General features: G+C 38.2%; 1 protein-coding gene across 1 annotated transcript in view; it reads right to left on the bottom strand.

Annotated features, from left to right (window-relative positions):
• The window catches only part of NCAM2 (neural cell adhesion molecule 2), a 165,680-nt gene that overhangs the window by 72,173 nt on the left and 77,715 nt on the right, over positions 1-15,792 (bottom strand). The window contains exons 4-7 of the mRNA XM_018557205.1: positions 14,599-14,805; positions 11,936-12,079; positions 5,544-5,681; positions 3,841-3,958 (exon numbers count right to left, since the gene is read on the bottom strand). Coding sequence (XP_018412707.1) covers positions 3,841-3,958; positions 5,544-5,681; positions 11,936-12,079; positions 14,599-14,805 — 607 coding nt within the window. The remainder of the gene's footprint in view (positions 1-3,840; positions 3,959-5,543; positions 5,682-11,935; positions 12,080-14,598; positions 14,806-15,792) is intronic.

Here is a 15,792-nt window from a genome sequence, read left to right as displayed (position 1 = left end):
TATCTATCTAAATATATATATATATATATATATATATATATATATATATATATATATACATATATACACTATATTGCCAAAACTATTGGGACGCCTGCCTTTACACGCACATGAACTTTAATGGTATCCCAGTCTTAGTCTGTCGGGTTCAATATTGAGTTGCCCCAACCTTTGCTGCTATAACAGCTTCAGCTCCTTTGGGAAAGCGTCCACAAGGTTTAGGAGTGTGTCTATGGGAATGTTTGACCATTCTTCCAGAAGCGCATTTGTAAGGTCAGGTACTGATGTTGGAGGAGAAGGCCTGGCTCGCAGTCTCCGCTCTAATTCATCCCAAAGGTGTGCTATCTGACTGAGGTCAGGACTCTGTGCAGGACAGTCAAATTCCTCCACCCCAAACTTGCTCATCTATGTCTTTATGGACCTTGCTTTGTGCACTGGTGCCCAGTCATGTTGGAATAGGAAGGGGCCATCCCCAAACTGTTCCCACATAGTTGGGAGCATGAAATTGTCCAAAATGTCTTGGTACAAAGGGGCCAAGCCCAACCCCTGAAAAAAAAAAACCACACACCATAATCCCCCCTCCACCAAACTTTACAGCCAAGTACCGTTCTCCTGGCAACCGCCAAACCCAGACACGGCCATCGGATTGCCAGACAGAGAAGCATGATTCATCACTCCAGAGAACACGTCTCCACTTCGTCCAGTGGTGGCATGCTTTACACCACTGCATCTGACGCTTTGCATTGCACTTGGTGATGTAAGGCTTGGATGCAGCTGCTCGGTCATGGAAACCTATTCCATGAAGCCCTCTACGCACTGTTGTTGTGCCAATCTGAAGGCCACACAAAGTTTGGACCCTGTTGCTGTTGTTCCCAGTTGCTTCCACATTGTTACAATACCACTAACACTTGACCATGGAATATTTAGTAGCAAGGAAATTTCACTGACTGGACTTATTGCACAGGTGGCAACCTATCACGGGACCATGCTTGGATTCACTGAGCTCCTGAGAGCGACCCATTCTTTCACCAATGTTTGTAGAAGAATCTGCATGCCTAGGTGCTTGATTTTATACACCCGTGACCATGGAGGTGATTGGAACACCTGAATCCAATGATTTGGAGGGGTGTCCCAATACTTTTGGCAATTTAGTGTATATACAGTATATATATTCCCTCCAACTATGTATTATTTCTGTTTATTTACTTTAAATGCTTAGGTAGGATTTATTTTTTGCATTTATATTTCAATCAACCCATAGTCCCTGGTTCAAATCCCACCCAGGATGCTGTCTGCATGGAGTTTGCATGTTCTCCCTGCATTTGTGTAGGTTTCCTCCAGGTTCTCAGATTTCATCCCATACTCCAAAGACATGCTGGTCGGTTAATTTGCTCTTGTCTAAATTGGCCCTAGTATCAAAGCATATAATCAACCTTGAATGACATACAAAATTCACAAATACTAAACCCATGTGCTATAACAAAATTTGTGTTTATTTTTTCAGGTATTATTTTGGACTTTCTACATGTACAGCACCGCCTTTCAATTTCTACTTAAGCCCATCCAGCTGACACAACACAATTATTATTTTTTTCCTCAACTAGCTCACCATTTGCATAAATAAATACAGCTTCTTTACAGGTTGTTGAAGGTCATGTGTCGGCATATACACTTAGGGAATTTTTTACAACTGGAGCAGACAGAATCTGGAGCAGTTGTCCATGGCGACCAATCAACTTATCTTTTTAGATTGTTCAGTTAATTAAATATAGAATCTGATTGGTTGCCATGGACAACTGCTCCAGATTCTGTCTGCTCCAGTTTTGATAAATCCCCACAACTGTATATTAGAATGTTAGTAGTCTTTTAAGGCTTGTCAGTAAACGCCATGCACACAATAAAATATAATAGGTTGCTGACATTCCTCTGGGCCAGACAGCCTATTGCAAAGATTAAGCTTTACTTCATCTATGGTGTGCAGGGACATGCTTAATTATTCAGGGAACCCTATTTGATAAGACATGAATTTGTTCATGTCCACTCATGTCAGTTACTGTTCTAATACAATGCAATCAGTCCATTGTGTGTATTTCTCTGTGGAGTAGCCATAGTCGATAACAGTCAATCACACCATACGCAGGAGAGGGTTGTCAAGAACTTTCCCAGCCTGTGTAGACCTGGAGGCTCTCATGCTAAATATAGACAGCAATATATATCATATATAGAAGCTTGGAATGCATGCTAGTATAATTACAGAAAGTACAGTGAATTTTAAATTCTCAACACAAGACAGAATCCGACTGGTCTATGTGATTTTAAAGGAAACTGTAACACACTAAAAATCTTACATTTATATTCTAAATAGTAAAACATTATCGATATTTAGGCTTGTTTATTTTTACTGTTAAAGGACAGATAAGGCATTGCTATAGGCATTGAAAGAGGCAAACACTGTATACATTGCACAACATTCCTCCTGATCAACTACACTGAAACTTAAACAACGTAGTATTAAAATAATACTTGAAGACATAAACATCATCCTCCATATCAGAAAGTCTGTGCCAAAGAATACCAAATAATTTAGTTAATAATGAAAGTAAACACTCGAACACTTAAAGTGACATTGAACTCAGAAGTTAAATCTTAAAAATACATTCAAGTACCTTAACTATTAACAAAAATGTATCTTATTTGTGAATCACTCAGCTGTAGATCCTCAAATCATCTGAGTTCATGCTGACACTGTCCTTTCTTCTGGAGGCTGGCTACTTTTGTTCCCCATGGTCCCTGCGTGTGTTGTAAAGTAGTCACCGCTCCAAGCTCACTCCTGTGATGTACTACTATCTCAAACTTAGCTAATTTGTATTCAGCCGACCTTTCTCCATGCTTCGCCTGTCACTCCGGCTCAGCCGAGCCGAAGCATATGAGTTTGTCCGGGTTGAGCTGCTTGGCTGCCTTCGTCTGCTGTACGGGCTATTGTGAATAGCCCATACAGCATTCCTTTGGTTCGACTGAACCAAAGGGCTTAGGCGGGCGAAGCGAGCCGAAGGATCAGCCGAATCTATGGCAGGATCCTTCAGCTCTGTAGTGAATAACCCTCAAAGTCTATCACAGGAGTGAGCTTGGATCGCTGAAAGTAAAAATGCCCCAGTGCACACTTTGCTGGGAATATTACAGTGTGTATGTGCAGATATGAAAGATGTGACCACAGCATGCAAATGTACATAATTTCATATAATGCTGCCTCTGAACAGATTTCTTATAAATACCAGTTCCTACATTGCTTTTATTTAGGTTAGTGAGCACACTTTTTTTTTTACCTGCTGCTTTTCTTGATAAATATACATTTCATTATTAAGCAAACTGATTACACTGTTTTTAGTTTGTTTTTAATTTTCCAATGAAATGTTGACACTAGCATTTCTTAGGCTACCTTATAATAGCGGGAGGCACGGACACAGCATTATTTGAATATCCAATGCATACGGCAAACTAGGGCCACACTGTATAGATTGTATACATGTATACTTATAATAGTATGATTTGATAAATATGTTTAGCTATGCACAGATACATTTTGGAACCTTATGTGAGCCTGTGAGTATACTATAGTGATTTATCCCTGATTTTGTTCATTTACTCTAGTAAATCAGGCCAAATATACCTGGGGTTCTGAGTGTTTTATACAATAGCTAAGACTGTGGTGTGGAATGAGTAGCTTGGTAGGGACTCAGTAATACAGCAATGTAGATACATGGTAGGGGCCCAGTATTACAGCAGGGAAGACACATATGTTCTCCTGTTTCTATTCATGCAAGATGGAAATTGAGTGCCTACCTGTGCCAAGTGATATAAGGTTTAGGTGAGCCAGTAGCACGACAAAATAAGGTAATATCTTCTTGTCGATCGGCAGTTGCATTAAAGGATCGTTGCTGGATTAAGATAACTGGAGGCACTGCATGAGGTATAAGAAACATGAATCAGATATAGGAAATCTAATTGAGATGATACAGCCACTGAGATTATATTCATGGCAAAACATGTTTTACTAGACTATGAAAATAAAGAAACCCTTTGCACTGGGGCCACCCTCATGCTGCAATGGTTAACTGCTGATTTTGGTGTAGGCAAAAATAAAATATTCTTAACTGATCCTCAGTCCTGTGGCGGTGGGTGCTCACTTCTCTGCCCCTCTGCTCTGGTGGTGAAATGTCTCTTAGTGTTCTCACATCTAATACAGCTGCATTAGGAGAGATTACATCACGGGTCCTTAGACCACTGAAGCCCAGTAGAAGAGGCTAAGGGGACCGGTCTAGTAGCCAAACAGGACTGAGGTTTCGGTGAATGCACTTTCTTTATTTTAGACCAAAGCCAGCAGTAAACCCTTGCAAATGCGGGGGTAGCCCCACTGCAAGGGTTAATTTTTACATTTCCTGGGGATTCTTCTTTAAGCCAAGGACTGTCAACATAATAATTGATCTTTTTTTTAATCTAAAAAAGTATTTGTTTTAAATTCGTAGTTCAAAAAAAATTCCTGGACGCACCTGACTTCTATTTTTGCTAAGCACAGCTAAACTGACAGCAGATAAAAACATCTAAATGCAAAGTGTTAAAGTGTTAATAGATTAATTGGGAAAAATTAGATGTGTATATATATATATATATTATACATTTTAAAACATTTTAAATGCATATCAATGCAGCTAATCAAACCTAGTGTTAATGTACTAGTAATGATTTACTAGTAATGAACTAGTAATGATTTACTGATTTTGTCGATCAAATATATGCATGACAACAAAACGCTCAAGACAAGGAATCCCATTAATTTCTATGGCGTTTTGCCGCAAGCAGAAAAATACCAGTCACTGGAAAAAGACATGGTTCTCCAACATGAGCTACTTTTTGGCAGGTTACAGTGCTTTTTGGTCCCATAGATTTCAATGGGAAGCTTTGTGCCACAAAACGTGCAACAAAACGCTCAGGTGTGAACAGGGGCCATTAAAAGGAATGAGATTCCCTGTCTTGACCGTTTTGTCGCACTTAGCTTTAAGCGACAAATCCCCTAGGTGTGAACAGAGCCTTAGAATATAAAACATTTCAAAATCAGTATTTTTTCACACCGTCAGATAAATATGTTACATACTTTAAGTGATTAAATGCAATGTCTGGAAATTATAGTTAAGTTTAAGATCCAGCTAATACTTCAAGAAAGGATGTGTAAAAAAGACTTCCCTTAAATAATTCTAGAGCAGTGCCGCCAGTCATTACCATACAGAAAGAATTGTTTATTTTCTCTCTTATATTCTAGTTAAAACAACAAGGAAATCTCTGATATACTCTATATACTTATGTTACCATTCTGTTCAAGATAATAGCACTAATATATGATAATTATACAGCTTTTGGAAACAGCTATTGAAGTTCATTACTGTTGTTTTATGATCACAACTACTCAATGTTATTTTTTTTCAGGTAATTGTTAGGTCACTAAAATTTCCAGAAATGTAAAAAAATATTATAGTTAAAATTTTTCTTACCATTAACTATGACTAAGATATCTCGGAAATCAATTTCTCCTCTAACTTCAACTCGCCCTTCACATCTATAAATACCTTCATCTTTTTTACTTATGTTCATAATCTGGAGATTATTGTTTGCTAACATTGCAAACCGGCCTACAGAAAAAAAAAAAATGAAGATATACACAAAGGTTAGAAACAAGTGAACTGAAGAAAATTGTCATCTACCAGTTCTGATACCTTAACAGTTTGCTCTTGCCTAACACTATTTGGCATTTCATGAAAAATGCATTGGCCAATTTGAAAGTAAAATGTAATTTTCAAAGTTTAATATTTTTTTTCTGTGCCAAGAAAGACTATTCTGTATTGTGCTACAAAAGAAAATATATTTTATATTTGAAATCATGAACAAAGAGTTTGGGTTTGGTACAAGAGTTGTTATTAGGTTGTGATTAAGATGCATTACTATATTTCTTCACATATATTAGCAATGTCAGTTTTTAGATGAATGTTCACAATAAACATGTAAATGATTTATTGTTCTTACAATATAATTATGTAATAACCCTAAAGGTCTATTTTCAAAGCAAACATAATGTATTTGGATTAAGAATGAGCTTTATAGACACATGGCACAATAATACAAGAAAATTGTATTCATCTAGACTGCCAAAAAATTGCAGGTTTACCTATTAGTTCTGGGAACCCTTCTTAGTGCCTGGAGCAATGAGAGAAAGCCTCCAAGTCACCACTTGGCAGGGCTATGGCAGAATTGCGTACTTGGGCACCCATTCACCAAGCATCAGCATGTCACATGGGAAGAAGAGCCTAATGCCTAAAATTAGTGGGCATATCTCTTTACTGCCTGCTTGCTAAATTGCGAGGTGGGGGAGTATAGGGAAATTAGGCATAATCCAAGCAGGGTGGCAGTTAATTCAACCTGCTTATTTCTCCTGCATGGGCGTAGCACACTTTTTTTTTAAAGAGACCCTTTCTCTAATTTAAAACAATGCAGGTAAAACCACAAAAAAAAAGTATTTTAAGGGGTCTGTTCACTAAGCTGCCAACGGCAGCCTAGTGAATAACCGACCCGAATTGAAGTGAGCCGAACGCTATTCGGCTATTCACTTCGGGCTTGTACGGCTGAAATCAGCCGTACATCGGGCGCTGAGCAGCATTTGGCTCAGCTATTCTGCCCGGTACCTCTGTGGTACTGAGCAGAATAGAAATATAGTAAATAGTAATTTTTATAATAGTAAAAAAAGTAGAAAAATAAATAGAAAACAATTGTGTGGAGCTAGCAGTGACAGCTAGCTCTGCCCAACTGTTTTCTATTGTCCGGGCGGTTCTGCTGCCGTCAAAAAAAACAAACACCATAGGAATAGCCTATAGCAAACTAGCTATTGCACCAGCCCTCTGCTGCTGTCAATCACCAGAGGGGGACCTGATGGAGAACTGCAGGTCCCCCTCTGCTAATTGACAGCAGAACCAAAGGGCTGCTGTATGGGCTATTCGCTATAGTCCGTACAGGTCCCGAAGTTGGCCGAGTGGCTCAGTCGAGCCGAAGGCATATGCCTCGGCTCGACTGAGCCGCGGTGAAAGCTGAAACTGGCACCGTCCTACATAACTTTTTTTATGTAGCTCTCTAGAGAGGAGCGAAGGAGAATACTATAGAGCAGATGTTGGCAATGGAATGCCATTTGCACAGGCACCCACTGCCATTGCCTGTAACTGACTAGACTGTCAATTACAACTCAATAAATTAGGCCTGATCTGAATTTAAGTTTATGCATTGGGGCTGATCTGAGCTCTAAAGTGCATAAACTGAGGTTGAACATTTTTGTGTGTACCAGTTAATCAATATTTGCACTCATAGTTGTACTGATTATGGCAAATTAAACTCATTAAAGAGTGATTCCAATTTTATTGAGAAAAAAATAATCCTCTCAGGGATCTGTGTACATTACAAGGATTTTAGCAAACTTTTTTGCAGTTTCCTACCTGTCCCTTTTCTGAGGAAAAAGCTGTTTGTTGCAGCAGGTCCTTTCCAAACTGATTCCTGAATGGGAGGGTCTGGGTTTGATATAACCAGTTGGTGGGCTTCCTGTGTTGTAATAGGGAGCGTTGCAGTGTCGGCATCCCTTTAATAGTAAATGACCCTTAGGGAGTATATCACCAAACAAGAAATCCCAATTGCAAAGGGATGCCAAAAATTACACTTTTATCTTAGTGCAGACTTCTGGGAAAATCTGTCAGCCTGTCACAGAAGCAGATAGTGACATTTCTGGGGCATTCCTTATACCAACTTTGTACAGAACATCTCCAGGTTGCCATATTGCATTGGATTTTTTTGACAGATTTAGAACATTATAAAATATACAGTTTTAAATAGAGAGGTAACTTTCAATTACAAAATAGCTTGTGTGGCAGTTATATGTGCTATATTAATTTTACATCTTTTCATTTTTCTATTTTTTAAAGTGGAGGTGACCTCCACTTTATGTGCAAAAGGGTTGATGACCCTTTCTAAGAGTGTCACTTGGGTAACAGCTGTGCCTGCTAAAATTACTTCCTATATGATGAAGTCCAGCAGCGGTCTGAGGCCTTTCAGATGTCCACATGTGGAAGGCTTTTACAGGTAACTGATATGTCTAAAATACTTTAAATGCAAACATAATCTTAGAAAGATTTTTGTTGAAATCATTGATATGGAGAGTCTCTGGACAAACGTCAGATAATTTTAAAGAATGAAAGAAAATTAAGAAAAAAAGAATTTTAAAATAATGTGCAACAATTGCTTAGGGGTAATGTACTGGTCAGTCAGACTCATATGCCAGGAACATTTGAAAACACATTGGGGGGGAATTTATCAAAACTGGAGCAGACATAATCTGGAGCAGCCGTGCATGGCAACCAATCAGCTTCTCTTCAGTTTGTTCCATTAAGATTAGAAAATGAAAGAGAGAAGCTGATTGGTTGCCATGTACAGCTGCTCCAGATTTTGATAAATTCCCTTCATTGTGTTCATTCAGAGATGGCGCTACATTGGCTTGTATGGAGGAATAAAAGTACAGTAGTATAAAGCATATCAGAAAAGCAATAAACACAAGTCTACATTGCTCTATAAGATGAGTTTCTAACACTGCATTTCTCATCTGTCAAAAATACTTATAAAAATGGTCCACTTGCAATAGAATTAAATTATTATTTGAAATGCATTAAGTGCTTAAAACTATTAAGTGTCTCATTGTTTATACAGATGTTCTTTATGAGAAGACATGACAATATTAATTTGTGCATTAAAGGAAAATTAGGGAATGTTACAAAAAAGATGTACAGTAAGCAAGAACTAAATCGGTATAATAAAGTAGTTTAATGCCTACAATTATTTTCTGACTGTAATAGAGTGCTGGAGACAGAGTAATAACCATCAATACCTTCAAAAATATAATTCTCCAGAATTTAAATTTCTTTTTTTCTCTTTTACAATGAAAAACATATTTTCAGTAACTCATCTAAACTGAAGTTGATCTTTCACAAAGGGAAATTCATAAAGAACTTATTTATAGAACAAAACTGGACTCGTATATAAATGTTAATTTCAAAACATTCTACTGAAGTGATATACATGAAGTCACACTCTAAATGTGCATAGCATAAGTTTGTTTACACCAAATTTTAGAGTTAGAACATTTTATTTCATGATGCTTCTCTGTGTTTACTTGTGGTGTCAATACTAACAGCGTGCTGGTACTATTGACTTTCTGGTGTTTTGCTGAGCTGCTACCCAATGAACAAAAAACAAAACCATTTAAAGTGATGGATAGTCAATTTTTTTTCTTAGTTTTGGGTAAAGTGGGGAAGGGTTATAACCCCTATCAGGTTTTTAACCAGGGATTATTTAGCCTCACTGTCTGTACTCTTGACACCATTTTACAAGGCAGGACGTGAGGGGAAATCACCAACAGACATAAATAAAAATGATTTTCTTTGCTACTTCCATCAGATTTGTTATTTCCATTGAATTTATATTTCAATCTGTGCTCCTTTTGCAGATTTACCCTCATGTTCTGTCTAATGAAAACATAGTCAGGAAGACTGGAAGCTAGTGTAATTCTGTAGCACAGGCCTGGATAGCAGTAAACAGTGATAGGGTTTATAACTAGGCATGCACCGATACCGGTATTTTGGTACCGAGTACGAGTACCAATAATTATTTTTTGGCACTCACCGATACCAATTACTGAGTAACGGAAGTCCCTTTCAGGAAGCTATGTGGCGTGCAATGACTCGCCACCTGGCTTCCTGATTAGTCTGGAGCTGGGCAGCGTGTAAAGACTCGCCTTCTGGCTTCCTGATGAACAAGAAAGTCTGGAGAAAGGCTTCTCCAGTCAGAACGTGGCCTTCCTCTGGTACCCAGCCGGATCCGTCCAATCAGGAAGCCGGGCGCTGTGAATGATGCAACGCCCTGCTTTCTGATTGGCTGGGAGGCCGGCTCCATGCTCCCTCGTCCTGACATGACGAGGGGGCATGAAGCCAACTTCCCGGCCAATCAGAATTCTGGGCGCTGCGACATTACATGGCACCCAGCTTCCTGCTTGGCCAGCTTCCAGACCAATCAGGAAGCCGGGCAGCGCAACATTACACGGTGCCCGGCTTCCTGATTGGCCCGGGAAAATGGCTCCATGCTCTCTCATCACGTCAGCATGGAGCTGCTTCCTGGCCAATCAGGAAACCGTGCAGAATGTAATGGCGCGCTGCCCGGCTTCCTGATACAGGAAGTATCGGGCTAGGCATTGGAGTATTTGGGCGAGTACGAGTATTCACCCAAATATTCGGTATTGGTGCATCCCTAGTTATAACCCTTCAACACTCTATCCAAAATTAAACCCAAATAGTTTTTTAAATGCCCTCACTACTGACATGAGTTCCAATACCATAGTGACCACACTCTTTAATGCTCTTTGCGTTAGAGTTCTAAAAAAGGTGAGTTATCTTTCCAGGATAATTATTACTAAGTAATGCTGGCTTCTGACTGGTTGCAGGTGTGGACCAGTCAGAAACCAGCATTGTATAGCGATATGTTTTTTGCAGAGAGAACTATGAAGTAAAGTACATAGTGGCAAATAGTTTTATAAGATAGCAGTTTCTGTTTCATCTGATACAGTGAGAGACTGTATGAGGTGAAACGGGGCAGGGCAATATTTTAAAATTATTCTCTACTTTAGTCAAGAGAGGTAAAAAAAGGATATGTTATACTGAGGATTCTGTGTCAATATTTGGTCCATTCGTTCAGGGACTCAAACACAGGCATGCAAAACAACCGCATTATAAGAGGTGCCTTGGCGCGGCAGTGCGGCTTACACATCCTCGGCTGAAGACGTGTATCCAAACCTCTGTCATTCTCCTTAGTGGTGAGACATGTTGTTTTACATGCTGGTTTTGTGAGTGTGCCATGATGCCTTTCTGCTGTTTTACTGTTCAAAGCCCATTTCGTGTGCACCTTACTGTATAACTGGTAACAAATTGTTGAGTGCGTTTGTCGTTTGTTTTGCTTGACTGATTTGGTGCAGCGTCGCATGGGGTTTCTCAGCTGCCAATAGGATGTGCGGGATCCCTTGTGTGTTTCTGTACCTTTAAGGAGGTTGGGCGTCCTCCTGACAAACCTGCACCCAATTTGATATCTTCTGCCCCCATGTGCTCCAAGATGGAGACTCCCATAGTTTAGAGTTAGGACCACACTATAAGAGGTGCCTTGGTGCAGCAGTGCGGCTTACACATCCTCGGCTGAAGACGTGTATCCAAACCTCTGTCATTATCCTTAGTGGTGAGACATGTTGTTTTACATGCTGGTTTTGTGACTGTGCCATGATGCCTTTCTGCGGTTTCAAACAAAGGCATGTCACCAAACCTTACTCCAGTTGACATGTTTTCTCAAAAAAAGGAACAAAATATTTAGATTTAGTAACCAATATAGTACTAAATGGTTCTTGTAAATTTGTGTTTGATTTAAAGTCCCATGTGTTATAAAATAAGAATATGACTATAAATATGTGCAGATATTCATAAAAATACCTGCATACAGCAATGCTGGCAAATATTTACTTTGGAGTCATGACATTAAAATACAGATATAGAGGTAGTGATTAACAAATTGACTAACTACAGATCAATTTACCAAGTCAACTCTAACTTTTCAAAATGTATATTATATGATATGGATGAATACATTTTTTCTCCTCTAAATTCATATATAAATGTCAAACATATGATAGAAAATTGGTACATCTTGATGATGAAATAGATTGAGTTAGACAGCTTATCATCTTACTACTTCATATCTTAATTATAATTCTGCAACTAAAACCTCTTTTGAAAAACATAACTTAAAACGTTACCAAAATACTAACTGTCATCAATGTCTGTTACATCTTCCCCATTATTCAACCACCTGACCATGGGAGCAGGCGAGCTATTGACGTGGCAGACAACCTCTGCATCTTCACCCTTTCTGAATTCTTGAGGTGACCTGACATCTTCAAATGTCAGTTTCTCTAAGGTAAAGGTAAATGAAATGTTATTTCTCAGAAAAATGATCCACACAGCAATGAAATAGAGAACGTGTGCCATAACGCATCACTACAGTAAATGAAAAACCTTTCATTTTTTTTTTTAAATGTTTTTTTATCAAAGTGTTTCTTTAGGCCTTTTACCTCTAAGACTTTTCAGGAAGTACATGATAAAAAATCGTCTTCATAAAAGGGGGCTGATTTACTAAAGGCAAATGGGCTATTCGCCTTGCAAGGAAATTTGCACATTGCAAGGGAATATTCCCTTTATCTTAGTGAATGAGATGAAGCTCAGCTAACTTCCGCTACCCCAAGTTTAAGTGAAAATAAATGTTTTTTTTTCCTTGCTCACAGATGGGTATTCTTTGCAAAGTGAATTTTCCCAGCACTCACTAAGCTAAAAAAAATATACCCTTGCAATGTGCAAATTCTCTCACAAAGTGAACAGCCTATCGGCAATTAGTAAATAAACCCTTATGTGTCAGTTTTTGGACATCACTAAGTACCCAAGCACTATGTACGATTACAGTTGGCAATGTGCTTTAAGATGCAAAACAGGTAAACTGTTACAAAACGCCATCTGATTTAAAGACAAAACCCTTCTGCAGGAGATCAATCAGCAAAAAACATATTTACTACAAGGAAACTATAATGGTTTGTTAACCACCTGGTTTTAGCTGTTTTTTAAGTTTTAGTTTTACTGAAAGGATTTCTGATTTTTGATTAAAACCAGATGGAGGTGTTTGGAGGAAGGGAGTTTGGAGTTGGATGGAAGTGTTTGGATTTAAAGAGTCACTGCTCTAAATCATTCAAATTTGTGTGTTAATTTCAGCTTGAGCAACTGAGCTTTGGCAAAGGTCCATCAGCTAGCTCAAAAGGCTAAGATAAGTGTTATAAAAAAAATATTTTAAAACATTTTCAATCAGTTGAAAAGAGAGAAATTAAATATGTGCAAAACGACTTCATATTTAATGTTGAAAGCATTGCTAAAAGGCAATTATTTATGTCATTAGCATTGTAAAACTTACTCTCAGTCCTAATATCTTAGGATTAAATGTTTCCAAGTTGCTGGCAATGTAGTAGCATGTGAATTATTCCACAATAAACCAGTATTTACTGAACATCCAAGCATGCACCAGAGTTCTTTTTTTTTTTTAATAGGAATGTTATTTGAACATGACTTAATGAGGTTGAGATACTAAAGGCAAACAGGCTGTTCACTTTGCAAAGGAAATTGTGCTTTGCAAGGGAATGTTTCATTAGCTTAGTGAATGTGGTGAAAATTCACTTTGCAAAGGAAATTGTGCTTTGCAAGGGAATGATTAATTAGCTTAGTGAATGGGGTGAAAATTCACTTTGCAAAGAACACCCAATCATGTGCAAGATAAAATAAAAATAAAAAGTATTTCACTTTGCAAATGATTGGATGATTTTAATCAGCAGAGCTTTGCCTCACTCATTGAGCTAAAAGAAAAGTGCAAACTCTGCAAAGTGAACAGCCTGTTTGCCTTTAGTCAACCTCAATGACTCAAGTAAATACAGCAACCTTACCTACAAAGCTCTGCATAACCATGCACTGGCTTATATTTCATCCCTAATTAAAATCTGCCTTTTGTTCCACTAATGATCTGAGACTTTCCTGCTCACTCACTTGCACACCCAACTCTTGTCTACAGGACCTCAGCAGGGCATCCCCAACCTTATGGAATTCTCTCCCATGCCACATCAGGCTCTCACCATCCCTACAGGGCTTTAAGAAATCCCTCAAAATGCACTTCTTTAGAGAAGCATTTTAGATCGCCCCTTGATTCTCACCCTATACAACCTTCCTTTCTGCTCCCGTTTTATAGTACTTCCAAATCCCCTCCCATTTTATTTGGTATACATCTGTAGTCTCCCCTTCCCCGCCTCTGTGTCTTTGGTCCCCTTCCTCTTAGACTGTAAGCTCATTTGGGCAGTGTCCTCCTCACCTACTGTTTCTGTATGTCAGCGATGCTTGTTAGTGTTTTTTACTTGTCTTGTCTAAACAATTGTGCTGCGGAATATGTTGGTGCTATATAAATAATTGTATGTTATGTCTAAACTAGCAACAAGTATATGAGCAAAATCTTATTTTTGTAAACCCTATTAATTATGTATAATGTTATTTTAGTATTCTTGTGTTTTAGTTGCTTAACATATTACAAAAAGTTACTAATACTGATGTAGCCGTTTCATACATATACACAATATAAAAGCAACATATGTTTTATTTTCAATATGTTGACATCACACTTACCCTGCTATTTTAAAACCTTTACACTCACTATTGACATTGCTTATACTGTAGTAGTCTGACATGAATGCTCAGTAATACCTGAATTCATATCTAGTCAAAGTATTTAGTAAATTAGATAGATCCCAGTTTTTTCTTTCTAACATTTTTAGAAACGCAACATGCACAAATAAATAAAATAAATAAAAAGTACAGAATCACGTGAGAAACATTTTCTACAGATACTCACGATAGATTTCCAAAACGACTGTAGACTCCTGAGTATGACCTTTTGAATCAGTAGCTTGACACCGGTAAATTCCAGCATCATCTATATTAGCATTATAAATTGTCAACCATGATCGGATGCCTTCCCTTTGCACCACAACTCTCTGATTAGAAGATATCTTTTCTCCTTGTGGACTATACCACTCTATTGTTTCAGGTTCACCCAAGACTAATGACAAAAGAAACATAAAAAAAGAAAAATAATACACAAAAGAGCAGATTTAAAAGGTACATCACATTAGTCATTTTGAAGTAATGCATCTAGTTTGCACTCAAGTTCACAGGTTGCATACACTTACAGAGAACCGGTCAGCAATTTACAAGTCTGCATGAATAATTTCATGATGTGCCACAGTATATAACAACAATATAATTTTTCTAAAATATGTACCTTTTAGTGTTAAGCTCCTTAAGCTCTAACTAGGATGAGAGGATGTCTCCAATCTGAAGCATTTCTTCTTTCCCCTGTCCCCTAGCAATCTGGTGGCAACATTATAACTTTGTAGCAAGTCACAAAGTGATAGCCTGCAGTAGGAGCTGATCTATGTCAAATATGTGTGAGTACAACCAAGAACTGCACAGGCACCATTATTTGTATAAGAATAGTAGTTATGCAGCGCTAAATACCCTGTTGTTACTAATAAAAGACTCAAATCCTGTACAAATCATATGTGCATACTAACATATGTGCTTCTAAATTTGTAAAAACAGTGTATTAGTAGTAGTAGTAGTAGTAGTAGTAGTAGTAGTAGTAGTAGTAGTAGTAGTAGTAGTAAAGGTAGAACTTGTAGTAGGTAAAGCTGAACTCTGGGTTTCAGTATTTGTTCCAGCTTGGCCCAATGTAAGTATATATATTTTATACTTGGAAGGGCCACAGGGACCTTGTAAAACACTGTAGTATCTGCAGCTACTACATTGCTTTACAGCGACCTTTTGGGTCCTGTACAGCCACTGGGGTGAGAAAAATATCTCAGAATGAATCCAAATGGATCTTTATATTAAATACCATGGCCCCCAACAGTGGCGTAACCAGAGTTCTGGGCGCCCGGGGCAGACATTTTTTTTTCGCCCCCCCATTATATAAACTACCACTGGAACTATACCCTGCACCTCCCCCCCACACACACATGTTTTTATTTTAATTTTTCAAATTTTA

Source organism: Nanorana parkeri, unplaced genomic scaffold (assembly GCF_000935625.1).
Source record: "Nanorana parkeri isolate BGI_ZX_2015 unplaced genomic scaffold, ASM93562v1 scaffold272, whole genome shotgun sequence".
Lineage (NCBI taxonomy): Eukaryota > Metazoa > Chordata > Amphibia > Anura > Dicroglossidae > Nanorana > Nanorana parkeri.
This window is presented reverse-complemented; position numbering and strand designations above follow the sequence as displayed.